Consider the following 19,048-nt stretch of genomic DNA (forward strand, 5'->3'; position numbering starts at 1 on the left):
TTACAAAGTTGTTCTAGTTCTCTGGGACTTTCAATTGAAATATTGAGTTAAACGTGTAGATTAAATTAACGGACTGATGCCGTGACTCTTTGAATGAGCTTCATAATTGTTCCCATAAATATCACAACCCACTGTTTCACATCTTTTCTGGTAGAGAGCACAGATTCCTTTTGTATCTTTAAGTAGGATTCAATTTTCTTGTCCCTTTTACGAAGAGTTTTATATGTAAAGTGGACAACTCATTACGAGAGAGAATAAATATTTCTATAGATTTAAACTTGTGTAGATGGAGCAATGGAATCCTTGTTCAGAGTAATATAAGCCATTGTCAAGGGAGGGAGAGAAGAGGCTTGTGCAATTTCAAACCGTAAATTTTATTCACGATATTTGAAAGATTTAACAATTGTCTTACACCAAGTGATAAAACTTGCAGCCTAAGCTGAAAAATCACTGATTAACAGAAATCTTTTGTTAGTAATATTTTCTTCCATATCTAAAAGAAACAGAAACATCAAAAATGCGTCTCTCAAATCTCATAAGGATTCTCATTAGGGCAGCTCAAATGGCACACGATATGAACATTAAAGATAACTATAATCCGATTATCCACTTGAAGTTTAATAAGTTTCCCACATCCACTAGGATTGACTTTGCGTGTAGAAACCTTTTTAACAATTCCCGGATAAGCGAAGTAAATCTCAGAAGAAGGAGTGCATTCCCTAAGTATCTTCATCCGACTACAGTATCCAGTACAATCTAATAGAACAATCTTCCGTTTTTGTATCGTTTATTTTTTATTGGTGTTTTCAAATTCATTTTTTTTTCTTTTTTCTTAGTGCAGCAAAAACCTTTGACTTCTTACAACGATGCATAATTGCAACCCTAATACTAATCCTCACACTAAAAATGTAAACTCAAGTCGATAGCCAATTTGAAGGAAATGGCCGAAAGGTCACTGATAATTTCTTGATACCCACTCGTCCAAACGTCACCAAATATCTACTGTATGTTCCAAAAGCACTTTCTGATCAATTAATCCTTTGGAGAATCTGACTGACCTTGATAATCCAAAGTAATCGAAAAACCCATGACGAAAAAACACAGCAATTAAACAAAGAAAAATGAAAACCTCCCTTATGTAAGACGAAACGAATATAATATCTTCTGATATTAAATTATTTTTAAAATATGAGCCTCTGATTGGAAACAAGAGGAAGCCATGCCTGTTGAGCGAAAATAGTGCAAAGATTACGCCACAGACACCATTCGGTCAGTTGCGTTAATATGTGGTGGTCCAATGAGAAGAATGCAGCAGCAATTCAATGCTCCTAAAATAGTGCAATTTACTGCATAAGGAAAACCTTAACTGCATTTAAAAGGCAGCACGCTTTGTTCGTTAGAACAGAGGGTTTCCTCACTGTGGTGCTTGTAACACGTTGTCTGACGGTGTCTGGCTTGTGGTGCTTGTAGAATCAAACGGAAATCTATTATCTTCGGACCTCCATGAAACGATCAATGCATATCCAATTCGTGCTAGCTTTAGCTCTTCTCTGGGGTTGCTGCTGTCAACGCACGGACAGAAAGAGGTGGAGAACCGACAGGCAAAAAGACGAAATGGCAATAAAAGACGAATTATGCCAGCCTTGCAGTAAGTGTTTAAATTTTTTTATTTTGTTCACGCTTCATATGTGCTTTCAACAGTTTTAGAACAGATATAATTATACTTAAACGCTATTTCGCAAACAGATATTTAAAGTTCTTTTTGCTGGAGCAACTAGGACCATGGAGCGACACTAGAACTGCTAACGCCTCACGGATTTAAATGGTACTATTTATGATCGGAATATGTTTTGGAGGAGGTAGAGAAGAAAGGCAAACCTGAAGATTTTAACGTAAAATACGAATTTTTTGATTATTTTTTATTAAAAATATTAATCTAGTAAACATCATTTACTTATCCACTCCATGACTAACAGTAACAACAGTGGCAAATGATGCAAGAAAGCAGCCAAAAAAAAAAACGTATAGCCGCCAAGAATTTGTCTAGTGCTTCCTTTAATTTTTCCAACCATCTACTTCCACAACAACAGATGGAAGTATGTTATAACAATTAACCTATTGGGGCTAATGATTTCCTGATGGTCTTTTTATGGAGACCTTTCGGTCACCTACATCGTTAAAGTCGGTGGTAATTTGTGCAACTCTGCTCTCCGGTTAGCTGAAACAATGAAAGATAGATGCCAATGGCCTCGTTCATCCACCATTTCTCCGCCAACAGCGCTGTCCACGATGAGATGTTTTTCCGAAAACTGCATATTTATGATACACACCTGATACTTACAATGGGGACAGTGCAATTTCTGTACCATCTCCGCGATATATATCTGCCAAGTGGTTGGTTTGCCAGCTACAAGTGTGTTTATAGCGTCACGTTGCTCAGTACCGAGTTATCCCATAAATTCTTTCCTTTCAGTGTAAAACCACAGATAAAGTTATGAAGGCCAGTCCACGTATGAAAAAGCTCATCAAGAAAGCGAGGATCGGGGAAAAGGAATCTAAGCGAACACAAATCAGAAGAAAGCGATTAAATTCAGATCCTTTGCAGTGGGTGCGGGATAGTCTTAGATAACTCAGCTAATGCTGCTAATCAACTGAACAAGTATTTTGCATTGGAACACCAAACTTGGTTTTACAATTACACATTTGCTGGAGTTAGGGACTACCTCATCCATACTCTAAGAGAATATGCTAATTTTATTCTTTTTGCTTTTTGGATTTATTTCCCCTCTCTAACACTGTTATTGACACATATTGAAACGCAGTTCCTGATACAAGGTCAGGTGTAGTCTCCTGATGAAATACCTAACCATGTATCAATATTTATTTCAGCTGACATCAGATTTTGCATTTTTGCTATCCTTGTTTTCGACTTATACCTACATTTGCCCACCCATATCTGATAACAGCTCTCTCAGCTTTTATTTTATTTTACTTTATTTTGTTTAATAATTTGTATTTATCATTTTACTTTACAGTTTAATCTCCTCTAATTGTCTTTGCAATTCAGTCCATAATTTTCTTAATTCTTCATAACATTTAGGATATTAATATTCTTTCGCCTTTACAAACTTCTGCTCTGCTCTACTCTGCCAGATAGTGACTGGAGGAAGTCTGAGAAGTGTGTATGCGGGGAGCATTGTCGAGGCCACGTTATGTCAAGGATTTCTGTATATTGTTACCAAGTGTACACCATATCCAAAAATTTTCATTACTTCATACAGCATGTCCCACCCACTTTTTCATACTATTAAATACACTATGAATTGTCAAACTAATAGAGCAAGCTTATCTGCGAAAAGATCTAAACCTCCCAAGCACTTCCTAATTCATTTCACAAATATACGTGGTCTCAATTCTAATCTCAACGATGTCCATTTCCACTTGCATCTGTCAAACCCCATGTACTTTTTCTGACTGAATCTCAGTTATCAGTTGAATCAACTACTGCTCATCTCAGATGCCCAAATTATTCGCTGTATTATTCCTTTCGCCTCAAAGGTGGTACTTGTGCATATGTCCGTTCTGATATTCCCTGTCAGAGACTTGGCAATTTGGAATCTCCTCTCTTTGATCTTCTCTGGCTTAAAATCTCTGCACCTCATTGTTTCAAATTCATCTGTTGTCTATACCGTTCTCCCAACTAAACTAATCACTTGGAGCTCTTTGACTTTCTCTCTTTGCAACTCGACTTTCTCCAGTCCAACTTTCCTAACAGTGAGGTAATTTTCCTTGGTGATTTTAATGTTCACAACTCCAGCTGGCTTCCGGTTTCTAGTCACACCGACCCAGCTGGTCGAGATGCTGAGGCTTTTGCAATTACTAATGACCTTGAACAGATTGTTCATTTACCTACAAGAATACCGGACAATCCTAATTATACAGACAATACGGTTGATCTTTTTCTCACAAACAACTCTTCTAAGTACACGGTCGAAGTGAGAGGTCCTTTTGTCACTTCAGATCACAACTTGGTGATTGTCCCTTCTCCAATGGAGCCTCTATCTCATGGATATTCCCAACCTCGTGTGGTTTGGCATTACAAGAATGCAAAATGGGATGACCTGCGAGACTTCTTTTCTTCTTTTCCTTGGTCGGATTACTGTTTCAAAACTTCTGATGTCAACGTTTGCTCCGATCGTGTCAGTGAAATTATTCTTGCAGGAATGAAATCCTTTATCCCACACTCCACTTTAAAATCTCGTACTTTATTTAACCTTGGTTTTCCAATAAATGTGCCAAGGCTGTTCAAGAGAAGAATGTTGCATATCGTAATTGGCTTGTTTCTAATTCTTCAGTTTCATTTTCTGCCTACACCAAAGCTCGCAACAATTGTAAAGCAGTTATTAATCAGTCCAAACTAGAGTTGGAACAGGCTAAGAGTAGAAAACTTGCTTCTTGCCCTAATGGTAGCCGAGCATTCTCGTCTCTTGCCAAAGCTATGGGCCGCAACTTTTGTCCACCTTTCCTCCCAGCTCTGTCCAAACCAGATGGTTCTGTTACCACTTCAGCCAAGGATAAAGCTGACTTGCTAGCATCCCATTTTTCTTCCAACTCATGTATTAATGATCTTGGTAAAATACCTCCCACCATTCCCAACACGCTCCATTCAATGCCTCCTGTGGTCTTCCGTCAAAAGGATATCAGAAAAATTTTATGAAACTTGATGTTAAGAAAGCTCCAGGTCCTGATGGTATTTCTCCACTCGTTCTCAAAACCTGCGCTCCTGAACTTACTCCTATTCTTTGCCGCCTTTTTTTTACTTTCTTATTCCAAAGGTGTTTTTCCTTCTGCTTGGAAATTTACTCATATCCAGCCAGTTCCTAAAAAGTGTGACAAATCCCTCCCATCCAATTATCGTCCCATTGCAATTATTTCTACTCTTTCTAAAGTAATGGAGAAATCAATTAACCAGCAACTCTTAAACTACCTAGAAACCTTCCGTCTGATCAACAATCACCAGTATGGATTCCGTCAGTGTCGATCCACTGGAGATATTCTCGCTTATGTTACCCATTTATGGACTAATTCAATGGAAAGGTTCAGTGAAACACAAGCAGTTGCTCTTGACATCTCAAAGGCTTTTGATCGTGTTTGGCATAAAGGTCTTCTAAACAAGCTTCCATGTTATGGTTTGCCAACTGTTTTTAGTAATTGGTTATCCAGTTTTCTCTCTGATCGCTCACTGAGGGTGATGGTAGATAGCTCTCTGTCTTCTAACTTCTCCACTAATGCCGGTGTCCCCCAAGGTTCAGTTCTTTCTGCCACTCTTTTCCTCTTGTATATTAATGACCTTCTTCCATTGACTGGAAATCCTATCCATAGTTTTGCTGATGATAGCACATTGCATTCCACTTTCCATTTTCAGAGACCTTGTCCTGCTCAATCTCTTCAACTTCTCGAAAATCTACTACCAATTCCTTAAATGATGATCTTCGGGTAATTCTCCAGTGGGGCAACGACAACTTAGTTGATTTCAACCCTTCTAAAACTACTTGGTCTTGTCTTATATCTCGCAAAAAGGATTCTGCTCCTATGCTTATCTTTAGTGACACTCCGATTTCTAGGCAAAATGATATATCTCTTTTGGGGATTATCCTAACTTCTAATTTCTCTTGGCACAAGCACATTACAAATATTGCTTTCTCTGCATCTAAAAAACTTCGTTTTCTCTTTCGCTGTCGGCGTCGGCGTTACTTTTCTTCCAAAAAGCTGCTCACTCTGTATAAATCGCAAATCCGCCCTACCATGGAATATTGTTCCCACATTTGGGGTGATGCCCCCAAAACCTCTCTCAGGCTTCTTGATTCCATTCAGAAGAGGGCAGTTAGGTTAATTAATGATTCATCTCTAACAGAGTCTCTCCACTCGCTTTCTCATTTCTATTTCTGCTGCATGCCTCTTCTACAGATATTTCCGTGGGTACTGTTCTTCTGAATTGGCTTCTATAATTCCCCCTCTCTCTTTCAAAACAGTCCAAACACAAGCCAAGATCCATTTTCTGTCCAACATCAAACTCACAGAACCAACTTCTCATCTTCCTCATTTATTCATTCAACTGCCGCTTTCTGGAACAACCTTCCTTCATACGTATTTCCTGAAAATTACAATCTACAGAAGTTCAAGTCCAGTGTCAACAAATATCTTCTTTCGTCTTCTGAACCTCCAACCCAAGCACGGTACTAAGTACTATAGGTTCTAATACCTCTCGTGTTTGCTGATCACATTAAAGAAAAACAAAAAAAAAAAAAAAAAAAAAAAAAAACACACACACACCTACAGCCGACCGGGCCAGCCATGTGGGTAAAGTGCCTTCGTGGCAACCTAAAGGTCGCGAATTTGAATCCTGCCTCGGGCTTGGATCAGAGTAAAAGGCAAAACCTTCGTGAGGTGCATTATGGCCACAGAAGCAGATGAGCTAATAAAAAACCTACAATACTTCTTTTTTTCTGCTATCCTTACCCTTCTAGTCCTTGGCACTTTGTTTATTTTTCACCTCCATATGTGCAAGTTTTATCAGACTTATCTATCCTTTCAAACTTATATATATCAAACTTAATTATCCTTACATACTTATATATATCAGACATCTATTCTTACATAGTTATATACATCAGACATCTATCGTTATATACTTATATGTACTTTTTCATTCTTATCTGCCGCATTGCGCGTTTTGGTGTATCTGTCATACCTTGCTTATTTATTTTTAACCATCAACTGAAACTTCGACTTTATATTACATTTAAAATTTACAATGACTGCCCGATCTTCCAGCAACCGTTATAAACTTTTATTAAATTAAAATAAAATAAATTACAGTTGTTAAGGTAATACTAATAAAATGAAATAAAATAAGTAAAATGAATAGTATAGTTCATAACGGTTGGTGTAGGTTCGTGTAGGCATTGTGAACATGAACATTTCCAACTCCAGAAACCTATTTGAAGAAATTATTTTCTCTTTCAGGAGGTATAGTTGAAAATAATATCGAAGGCTGCATCGTGAACGAAGATGCATTTCGGGTAGGTATTAACTCATTTTTATTATTAATAATAACGATTCTACTATCTCCAGATTGTTATTCTATATTATCTAAACTTCCCAGCTGTATGAAAATAGCTTTAATGTTTGATAACATTATTTAATGTTTGGTCTTCTTCAGCATAAAATAAAATCCTGTTTGACCTGAATAGGTCGAACAAAATGGCATTAAAAATTATATTGCCTTTTCTCAAATTTCTTTAAACGTTTTCTTATGCTTAATCCAAAAGTTGATTAAAGGGTTGATTTTAAAACCAACCATTAAATTTCTGTCAAAATAAATTTCTAAAAGTTGCTCTTTTTCTTCAGAAGAAAGATAATCTGGTACATAATCTGGAGAAATAATCCGATTCCTGATCCAGCTTTCTTTTTCATAATCTTCTGGGAAATACAATTCGAAATTATGTTTTAACTGAAAACTATGCCTTTTTATATTTAATAATAATCCTTGTCTCAAATTTAAATTGTTTTCTCCAAGAAAACTTTCTGAAGTTGGTAGGAAACGTAAGACCTTTTTATCCAATACTTTCATGAATATCTCAAGTTTTTTGGTTGTTGCATTTACTTTGTCACTAACTGTGAAAAGAGCCACCACGTTTGTTCCTCGTAAAGTTAAAGTTAAATTCAGATCATTAAGGTCTTCCAAAAATATTAGCTAAATAGGCTAATCTAGCCAACCATAATTCATCAAAGAAATCATCTTTTAATTCGAATATTGAATCTAAAAGGAAAACTCGCACTTCCGAACGAAGTTCTAAAAGTCGGTTTAAAGCTTTACCTCTGGACAACCATCTGACTTCGCTATGCAGTAGTAGTTTTTCATGGTCACTCCCCTTCTCTTGGCATAAAACGTTGAATATCAGAAATTTTACTGCACGGAATTTAATAAAATTAACAATATTAACCGACTGATTTAAAACAGTTTTCAGTTTTTCTGGTATGGCTTTTGCAACCAATGATTCACGGCGAATAATGCAGTGAATTAACTGAGTTCAACAGCGACTTTCTCCATTGTAGCTACACGCCATGCTTTCCTCTTAAAGCCTGAGCTCCATCAGTACACAAGCCAATGTTCTTCCAAAGAATATTGTGTTCCGTAAAAAAATTTACCAATATTGTAATATTTCATCTGCAGCCCTGAAATCCTCACGCAGACCTTAACTAAATCCTCCACGCAGAGGATTTATTAAAATTTCATAAATTTAAAAAAATTCAAACGTCCGTTATTCATGTACCACCGGTTGAGAAACGCTGCTATAGAGAATAAGTATATTTATAATATATTAAAAATAAATGAGAAATAAATGAAAAGTTCATTTATTTATCTCTCATTCAGCAATTAACTGTTCCACAAGGAGCACTGCCAATCGACAACAACTCTTTGTCTTCTTCCACTCAACCGCCCTTATATTAATAGCAGTATGGACCAACATTAATCCCAAACTGCTCCACTTTTTTACAACAATATTTTATGTGCAACAGTATCAAACGCTTTCTGGAAATCCAAGTATATTATAACAAAATTAATTTTTCCGTTGAATTCCTTTGTCACTGCATCATTTTATTCAATGAAATTGCACACACAAAATCGCCCCTTAAAAACAATCCGGCTGTGACTGACATATAAGTGTTGCAGTCCTGTCTAGATGCTCCTGCATTACTTCTTCAACCAGTGACTCCATTAGAAGGCAAATTAACAGAACTGCAATTAATCATGTCAATCTTTGATTCCCCTTTGTGAACTTGTAGTACATTCGCACATTACTCCTCGGAGACTGCCCGATGAATCCAAAAATGCTCTCATAATTAGCAAAGTATTTGTTTAGCTCTTCTGTTGGATACCTTAATATAATCGGATAGCTCCTATCCACTTGAATTGCCATTCTTAAGTTTCTCATCCACTCTTCTCTTAGTTTCACAAAATCTTTTAACTTCCCATTAGAATTTGATAAACTACTGTCGTCTGCGCCCCAAAAAATCCTTATGTTTGAATGTATATAAAAATACTTATTCGGTGTTCAGACGCCGAGACACCTATCAGGACATTGAGTTAATGACAAATTTCCACGTACTGTTTGCACCGAGCACCCTCAAAGATATTCAACTTGGTTCCATCATGTTCTGATCAAGAAGACCCTGCAAACATCGCACAAGTAGCACATTTCAGTAGGCCGTGATTCATAGAGAAACGGCTCCTTCAGAACTTTCCCTGTTTATTTCCTTATTAAATGGAGCAGCTGTACCCATATTTGAATAATATGAATGGTCCATGTAATTTAATAAAAGATTTTGATGAATTTCAGATTAGTAGGGAAAGTGAATCAATTATGTGCTCAGAGACACGGCTTGATATCTGAATTCAAGGCTTGCTTTGAAGCGAAAGATATATCTGCATCTTTTAAATTTAATTTTTCATATTTTCTGAAACTCCAAGTTAATGTCCACACCTGTCAACTTTTTTGAGATTTAATAGTTTCGATTTGTAACTGTCAATTTCCAAGTTGTTCGCAGGAATTATTTTCCAAAATAAACAATATTTGCTGACGACATAAAAATTTATAAACCTTTATAAAATACCATTGATTATATAATATTAAAGGAAGCTCTTCAATCAATAATTTAGAGGTGGAAATTCTAAACATATTTTTGTAATTGATCTATTAAGTTTATCCTTTGATTACATCAATAGTCTATTAATTTTATTAATCTGTTCTTGGCTCAGAGATGCTTTAAAGGAGTTACTTCCCGATTTCATTTCTTTTACAGTATAATGTTCGCAATTTTACCGATTGCTACAGAGAAAATGTAAACTCTACCATCGAAGATGTCGATGTCGTCAGCGATCTGTGCGAAAAAGTTGTTGATGGACTGGAACGGAGAAAAAGAATCTGGGTAGGCAATTGAACTTTTAACTTTATTTTAACAAATACACAACCTCCGGTTTACATTTGTTTCATTCAGTGTGATATTTTTATACGAATACTTAAATGAACAATCAGTTCACATGATTTTATAACAATAAAAACAAGATGACATTTTTTTAACAGCAGCCGGAAAAACAAATCAGAATCTCCTGATCGAGCTGTATGAAAGTTTCACACATGTGCAGTCAGCAAGATTTACATACGTGAACGGTTCCGAGCAATAGCCGAGTGGTCAGGAGCTAGGGTGCTTAACACGCGTTATTTGAGTGGACAGGGGTACAAGCCCGTGACTACTAAATACGATAAATATTTGTATCGATGATTTATTGTAAACTCTACTGACTTGGTTGTCGTGCCGGAGTATAAACAGGAAATTTACTTATTTTTTATTTGTTCTGAAGGAGGGAACAATAGAAGACAACTGGACCAGTTCACTTTGTCTAGAAAAGAAGGAGCATGAGGCTATGTGCAAACCCGTGTAGAGCGATGGACCAAGAATTCCCACCACCTGCACCGGTCCCACATGTTCTTGTGTGGACATTTCGTCGTATAGAACAAACTGCCCTCGTATACAAGTGGTCAAGCGCGAAGGTGGGGAGGTACATCTGCTTTGAATGACCGTAGTCCCTGTCGCCGAATGCTAAAAACGGTAGCCCTTCTTCTAATCTCTCCGTGTGTTGTTAACTTTGCCCAAGTGGTCGCTTCAGAGTCTAAGAGGAAAATGCATTTCCTTAATTTGATCTCTTTATACTGAAGACCCTCTCATCTGGAGATTGAATCTAAACCGTATTGACTACCAATTTCTTCTGCCTTCCACACTCAGATTGTACAAAGACTGGTCCAAACGATGTTGCCACATCCCACGAATGAGAATTTTAAAAAAATGTAAGATTAATAATTAAATAAAACCCAAATAGAACTTCAGCTGCATTAGTAGCCACATTCCCTAATATTTTTTCAGGGCATTTTATATTTTGCTAAGAATAAACTACCGTGTATTTATTGTAAATTACTGCTGCAATTAATTTTACTTTCAGAAAGTACTGGACGCCTTTTATTGTGCTGTTGTCAGAAGACGACGACTGGACGATTTCTTAAGCGAAATAAGTTTAGAAATATCGGTAAGCATATTTTCTTTTGATCCGTCAGTCATTTCTTAATTTCTCGTGAAAATAATTATTGGGAGCAAAAACATGACTGAATAGTTAATAACGGTGATAAATTACAGTACCTGAAAATATGAATTGTGATATCTTTGTGGGTGTCAACAATATCAAAATAACCGTCTTAATACACTTAACAGCAGGGTACATTTATAGGGGATTGAATAACAGTATCCAACAGTTCACATTAAAGAAGTCCACACAAGGTTCTCGAAAATATGGTCACCGGACATCAATACTGCATATGATCCCCACCAACAGCTAAACAGGCCTGACATCGCTGAACCATATTCGATATAAGAGTGTTCATAAGATTGTATGGCAACAAACTCCATTCTTTCATCAGCGCCGCACACTTCAGCTAACAAATTAACAGAGTAGTTGGCTATCGGCATCCAACACGATGTCCAAGGGCATCCCACACACGTTCGATCGGATTTTCGAACGTGTGTGGCCAAGGCATTCGTTGGATATCTTCAGTTTCAAGATATTTCTCCACCACTTGAGCTCTTTGTGCAGTGGCTTTGCCGTGTGCTAAAAGAAGGATAGATGAAATGTTTTAAAGATGATTTTGGACATATTTAATTAGGGAAACCATTATTACATAGTCGTTTTGTTATTAAAAACATAGAAAATCAACAATATGATTCCTTTCCGTATACTAAGAAATTATTAAGAAATCTGAATAGAAATAAATGAAAATCTGGTCCAACTACATCCCTGAAAAAGACGCACACAGGGTTCGATTACATATTCTCGGTACTTCTCGCCGAGACTAGTTACGGTATACCTTTCATTAACCATTAAGAAGGGTGCAACCGTTGGTTATTACTTTTCCCTATGCGAGAACACACACCGCAAATTTCCCTTTCTGACTTGTTGCACGGAACTTGCCGATGACTCTTTGTCTCCATATGAAATAACGTCTAGAGTCCGTTTGTAGGCTAAAAGGGAATTCATCAGAGAACAGAACTGCACCCCACTAGCCAAAGCTTCAAGTCACATTTTCGTGTTATCAGTTTGAACAAGCTTTCGATGGTTTGGGGTTAATGGGATACAAACCACTGGCTTCCTTGCGTAGAGTCCATTTGAATTCCTAACACAGTCTCTTTGAAAATGTTTTAACCTGTGGCCATAGCGACCTCAAGAGACAGTTGGTGACAGAATACCGTAGGGGTTCCGTCTTGTTGTTAGAGTCAGACACCGGTCTGTTCTGGTTGACGTAGCCTTCAGGTGATCTTGGCCAGATAATTAATATTCTTGTAATGTTTTTGTCTCCTGAAGCTGCTTAATTAGTGCCGAGACGTGTGACATTAAACCAAACTGCCACCTCGCCCTTCGACTGTACGGCTTCAAATCGTCTAACGCCCCACCATCTCAAAGAATCATTTAAGCTATGATCACTTTCCATCCTGAGTACTGGAGAAGTGGTAATCCCACTGAGCAAGCTGTTCACGATAAAATAAAACATTTGCTCTGTAATTTTGTCGAAGAGTGTATTTCTCAACGTAAAAATCCGTTTTTCAAGATAAGAAATACAAACATTTTGCAAGATAAAAACACTATATCAAATCAAATTAAAATTCTCATAATCTAAAGAAACATTCTTAATTTCTTTGTCAATAAAAATTTCTTCGGTGAAATGTCAGATATTAGCCCTCCATTACCAAGAAATACCATACAGGCCCAACAACACAAGCACACAGATAATCTCATTGCTTAGAAACATAGCATCCAGTAAACCATTCTAAGGATAGCAATCGTTTGTGACTACAAACGATCAGCAGCCTTGAACTTGTACATGAGCATCATAAGTAGGAAAAGTGTCCAAACTCGTAGATTAACGATTCCCAAATGACATCGGTCTGACCTAAAAAAATAGACGCGTCATCATTACCGTTATAAACTACTTCTAACCCAAACTCTACGGAGGATCCATAAGACGAACAGAAAGAGCACTACTCTGATATAAACCCAAGTATACTAAAAAAAGTTTAAAAAAATCTGCAAGCAAAAGCAAAATAACAGAGCAAGGCCACTTTTATCTTTTCAGTGAAAAAGGCCATAAAATTGTGAGCTCGTAGAATTTTTCGAAAAGACCACTTCTGAAGATATAAAAGTAATAACCCAATGATGCATATTTTGTTTTTGAAGTTTCACCTCGGAGATAATATCAGATTCATTTACCATGTAATTCTAAAAATCGCAGGTTTAGTTTGGTACGAAAGTGATTCTTGTTTTAAGGCAGTCCTGCATACCCATATTTAAGGATGATGATGAGAACTATGCGCTACGAACTATTTTGAGAGAACAAAGAGTGCATATTCAAGCAACCAAATTATTCATATCTGTTCCCTCAACTTGAATGTGGAGTAACGGCTTGTCTAGATACTTTATCTGAAATCCATTTAGGTCTAAGCCTTGAACATACAATGGTGTGCAAAATTTAAGGACCAGTCACGTTTTCATCTGTAGCTTCTCAGAGCAGTGGCCTGGGTATCGGAAAGGCATACCAAAGGAACCTCGTGAGGTACAGAAAATAAGGAAACAATATCGACACAACAACGGAAACAAAACAATACAGAGGGACTTTATTCAAAATGGCAACATAGCACCGGCTGCTGTGATACAGACGCATCACTGCCAACGATTGGACAAATGGAAGATGTGGTCTTCAGTAGGAGATATGGCCACCCCTAATGTCGATGCAGGCTTTGCACCGCCTTTTCATACTTAGAACAATGTTGTTGATAAGTTCTTGCAGTAACATCGTCAATTGCTCTGTCAGCGCTATCTTCGGCTGGTGAACATTTTTCTGGTGGGTGTGGACGTGCCTCTAGACGTGCCATAGCGTCCCATATGTGTTCGATTGGATTTATATCAGTAGAACGGGCAAGTCAATCCATACGAATCAAAAGCAGCTGCAGTGCGATGGGGTGTGGTGATATCATCCATAAACACGAACTCCGGACCAATGCCACCTCAGAACAGAGGCACATGGGGAATGATTACCTCCGTACAGTAGCGTGCACAACATACTTCTCAGAACAGGTCTGGACCCATCAGGAAGGTCACCTGGAGATTGAACAACTTGTTTATCATGAGGAACGCTTTCATTCGAGGAAGAAGTAAAGCTGAGGCAAATGATTATCTGTTAGTTTAGTAGAAAAGGATTGTCCATTATAATTAAGACAACAGTTTCCTTGTCAGAACATTTTTTCTATAATATGAGTTGTCTCTATTCATTCCAAAAGTTTTTCTCTTCATTTAATTCTTACTTATACACCGATGAGCCAAATCATTATGACCAGCGAGTAGTTATGCAAATAGAAGCAACAGCAGAGGAGCTATGGCGCATGCACTTGTTTAGACACTGTGTAAAAACACCTGATACTGAGCTCCGTTAATCACTGTTACTCTTGTTCTTCAGATGGGAAAGGCAGCGGACTTAAGCGAGTTTGACAAAGGCCAAATTGTAATGGTCAGACGACTGGGTCAGAGCATTTCCGAAACGGCACGGCTGTTGGGATGCTCACGGTCAGCCATGGTTAGTACCAACTGAAAGTACTCGACGTAGGGGAAATCCACGAACCGCCGGCGAGGTGATGAATGACTGTGGTTAATCGATGCTCGAGGTGAGCGAAGGCTCTCCCGGATGGTATGTCGCAATAGAAAGGCGACTGTGATGCAACTCGCCGGTGATTGGAATGCTGTGACCGGACGGGAATCGCAACACACAATACATTGAACCCTACTGGAAATGGAGCTGCATAGCCGCAGTCCGCCATGAGTGTCCATGCTACCCACGGTTCACCATGACACCGCCTACAATGGGCCCGCGAGCATCGAAACTGGACCTTGAGTGATTGAAAGAAGGTCGTCTATTCCGATGAATCACGTTTCTTGTTGCACCATGTGGACGGCCGGGTACGTTTGCGTCGTTTACCTGGAGGTGTGATGGAGCCTGAATGCACCGTGGGACGAAAAGAAGCCGGTGGCTGTGATGTCATGCTTTGGGCGATGTTCTGCTGGGAATCCTGGGTCCAGTCATCCATGTGCCGGGCACTGTGATGTCAACCACCTACCTAAACAGCAATGCTGACCAGATACACCCTTTCATGGCGACGGTCTCCTCTGGCAATGCCGTCTTTCAGCAGGATAATGCGCCAGGCCACACCGCCCGAATTCTTCGAGTCAGGTTCGCGGAACATGAAGACTTCCAGGTGTTGCCCTGGCCTCCAAATTTCCCAGACATGACAGACATGACATAAATCCCATCGAGCATCTGTGGTTTGTGTTGGAGCAGCAACTCCGATCTGCGGCGTCTCAACCACGGGCCTTCCAAAAGTTAAAGGAATAGCTGGTCACGTGTTGTTACCAGATACCACAACACACATTTTGAAATCTTGCAGTGTCGATACCTCGCGGGGTACGAGCTGTTTTAGCTGCATGTGGAAGACCAACATCATATTAGGTAGGTGGTCATACTGTTTTGGCTCATCGGTGTCTATAAATCCACACAGAAATACATTGGTTTATGCTTATTTTTGGATAAGTTTTAGTTCATCCAGTAGCATGAACTGTCACATTGAAAAACATTAAACGGTAACAAAATGTCTTTTGTTAGATGAGGTACTTAAATATTTCTTTTCCTAAGATATGTATTTCTGCATTTATAACGCATTGTATTTTTTAAATCTTTAAAATTGCTTTATTACCAACTTTGCATTTAACTGAAATAAGTGGTTTGTTTTTTTTAGAATTTTTTTTTATTACAACTGCTCTTTCGTTTTGTTTTTCAGAAATGTGTGCCAGAAGATTTTGAAGGAGATTGCTTTGAATATTGTGAGTATTGATTAGTTTGAATTAGTATTATTTCACTTTGAGAAAGCGATTTTTTTTTTTTTCAAATACTCTTATATCAAATCAAATATGTCAAAAGTAATCCTATATTAATTTTGTCATACGCTAATCATTCCCTCTTGGAATTTCCATTTTCTGGGCCCTCTTAAGTAGTTCAGCGGCTACGATTGGGTTTTTGTACCTTTATTACGTTTTTAATTTTAAATAGGTTTTTAGGGTCTGTAGTCGGACGAAGGACCCTTAAAATGTTTCTCAGTTGTCTGTCTGTCCCTCCGTCTGTCACACCATTGTATCTCTGGAACCACTCAACCTACTGACTTGAACTTTTGCATGGGTTTGTACATCGTATGGATCAACATAACGCCATATCGATCGTTGTCGACAAAAATTTGTCTGAGAAATGGGGCTAAAATATCTGAGGTGGACAAAAAGTTTTTTCGACAACCTATAGCTTATTATGCACCGTTGGAAAGAGCTCACACAAATCAAACAATTCACTACCTAATTGTGGTCATTGCGGATTTGAAACAAAAACAAATGTCGAAAAATCTCTTAGTCTACTACTCTCAATCAGATTTCTGTGTATGATATCGGGTCCCAATAAGATTATGCTCAAAAGAGATGTTTCTTGTTTGAATTGGACGGATGAGCAGGAAATCAGCAATGCACAAGGAAGCAGTGGCCACCCAGTGAAACTGTTGTTTTGTGTGTTTTTAGCAAAACAAGGAAGCAAAAGCTATGCATCTTCCGTAATTTTCTTTCATGTTTGTTCATTATTGATTTGATTTGCCTGTTTCCTCGACTAAAATCCAGTTTCCAGGACTTGAGCGATTTGTCCTTCACTCGACGCTGCTAAACTCGTCCATAAAATAGAAAACCGATGATAAAAATTACTTCCGTGTTGATAAGATTCGATGAAAGACTTTTGTTGTTAAAGATGGTTTGGTAGAATGGTTAGCATGATCAAACTTCCTAGTACCAGAAGGGCAGAGAGGGTGATAATGTGTTTCCATGTGACCACAACTGAGTTTTCTGGGTCCAAGAGAATCGACTGCAAAAGTCTGGACATAAGAAAAGTTCTATCACCTTAATTTAAACTGGAGCACATTGAAAACTGGAGTCTCTTGAATTTCACTTGAACTTCATATCCGGTTCTTGGTTCTGCGTAAGGAACACCAACAATTCCACCAAGACAGAAAGGAGATCGTAGAGACACAATAAGTAAAGTGTTATACAAACGTGGTTGCAACCTATTCCCAATCTTAGAAAAAGAAAATTCCTGACTAAATGCTCAAAGAAATAACCATGAACCATTCACACGAGACCAAAATAAGAAGAAATTTTAATTCTAAGAAATCTGGTGAATCACTTAAATGTTTTATTAATGTAATAAATAAATTATTATTACTAAAACAATTAATGATAAAAACAAAATAAACAATTTTTCTCACTTTATATAAAATGTCTACGATAACAAATGTTGAGTTTAAGTCTGAAATGCTAATAAGTATTTAAATATATTTCAGAAATAATTTTAGAAAAATACTGTCCATCGCGGCTGCTCCAGTGAAGCAAGAAAAGTACCATGTAACCAGCGAACGGGTCTTGGAGTTTTGAAATTTGTTTAATTTTTCTCCTTAGATTTCTTAGTTTTTCAATAGTAAAGAAAGGCACCAAAATGTTTCTGATCAATGTGGCACCATGGAAGAAATATGCACAATAAAATGCACAATGAGCAATGTTATTTTGTTTCAAAGAAACCCATCTACCATGTACTGCAATATATGAAAAATAAAATACACGATCATACAGTTGAAAAATAATAAAACAATATATAATATGCAATAGCGCAATAATAAAACAATATAGAATATACAATAGCACAATAATAAAACGAAATTCTAATGTCTAAATTGAGATATTTTCAATGAGATATTAATACTGTGTTCAAAGCACAATGACAAAATATTTGGCTTATTCCCAAAGAGAAAATGAAACAGTCATTGTGATTTAAGGTGTAGAGTACCAATTAATGATGTGGAAGGTTCTGATTCGAAAAAAGTTGGGCGAGTTTCTGTAGCAAGAGCCTGTACGATTTCTTTGAAGATTACAGTGAAATCCATATTGAGTTCATCGGTCAGGGAAGTTGTTTAAGGAAATTGTTGGCTTGTGCCAGCAGCTAAAACGTGGAGAGGAAGATGTTGGAGGAGGTCTATTACCAGAAACACCCCAGCGAGGTTCTACGCGCATGCATTCAACACCATTTAAATCGCTGCAAATTTCCAGCGACTCCAAACGATTGTAAAACTGCTTGTAAAAGATCCTTGTTAAAGTCCACTTTCAATAAGATAATTAATGAAATTCCTCTGCTCCTGCCAGGAATAAATATCCTGGAATAAATAAATCTAACAACGATTACTCACTTACATACTCTGCTATGGATGTTCCACATTTCTGAGAGATCATACAGAGTTTAATGCAATTTTTATGTATTTAAAGATGCTTTCTGGGATTTTTTTATAAATGGGATTTTAACATAATGATTATAATTATTTAATAAGCAGAACTAGTTTTGCTTTTTACTCATCTGAATGGTCATACAGCTAATTATAAGTTCTATATGGTTAACATTGTGTTAATTCAACTATAAAAGTAAATTTATTTAAACCCGTATTATTCGTTTAAAACAGCGATTATAATCGACAGCTTCATACTTCTGAATCATCGCCGTAGCACAATTGGTATAATCCACGAAATTTTATGGGCCTGTTTCGCAACGTGACTGAGTTAGTCAATGTCAGGAGAGGGTTTCACGAATTTTATCTTCGAAAACTTGGGATTTTATTCCAAAAAACCGATCAAAGAGTGCACAGTGGTATTAACCATATAATACTGTACACTTCGTAGTCATGGTCCTGGAGAAGGAGGGTCCTGTTCGCAGTAGGGTCTCCTGGCACATTTGGCATAATCACCACTTCCCCACAACCAGTGAGAATG

At 37.6% G+C, this 19,048-nt stretch overlaps 1 protein-coding gene across 1 annotated transcript; it reads left to right on the plus strand.

The window, feature by feature from the left end:
• Positions 1–1,551: 1,551 nt before the first annotated feature.
• Positions 1,552–17,646, plus strand: LOC150086365 (uncharacterized). Its single transcript, XM_090371332.1, has 6 exons — positions 1,552–1,648; positions 7,027–7,082; positions 9,868–9,993; positions 11,063–11,146; positions 15,991–16,033; positions 17,578–17,646. Coding segments are annotated over exons 1-6 (345 nt in total). The 5' UTR covers positions 1,552–1,614; the 3' UTR covers positions 17,580–17,646.
• The last annotated feature ends 1,402 nt before the right edge of the window (positions 17,647–19,048 follow it).

This window comes from Mastigoproctus giganteus, chromosome 4 (genome assembly GCF_048544385.1).
Source record: "Mastigoproctus giganteus isolate SK-2022 chromosome 4, ASM4854438v1, whole genome shotgun sequence".
NCBI classification, from domain to species: domain Eukaryota; kingdom Metazoa; phylum Arthropoda; class Arachnida; order Uropygi; family Thelyphonidae; genus Mastigoproctus; species Mastigoproctus giganteus.

Coding starts and splice junctions, on each gene's coding strand:
- LOC150086365 (XM_090371332.1), top strand. CDS start 1,615: ATGGCAATAAAAGACGAATTATGCCAGCCTTGCA. Junction 1,649..7,026: donor CGAATTATGCCAGCCTTGCA/GTAAGTGTTTAA, acceptor TTTCTCTTTCAG/GAGGTATAGTTGAAAATAAT. Junction 7,083..9,867: donor TGAACGAAGATGCATTTCGG/GTAGGTATTAAC, acceptor TTTCTTTTACAG/TATAATGTTCGCAATTTTAC.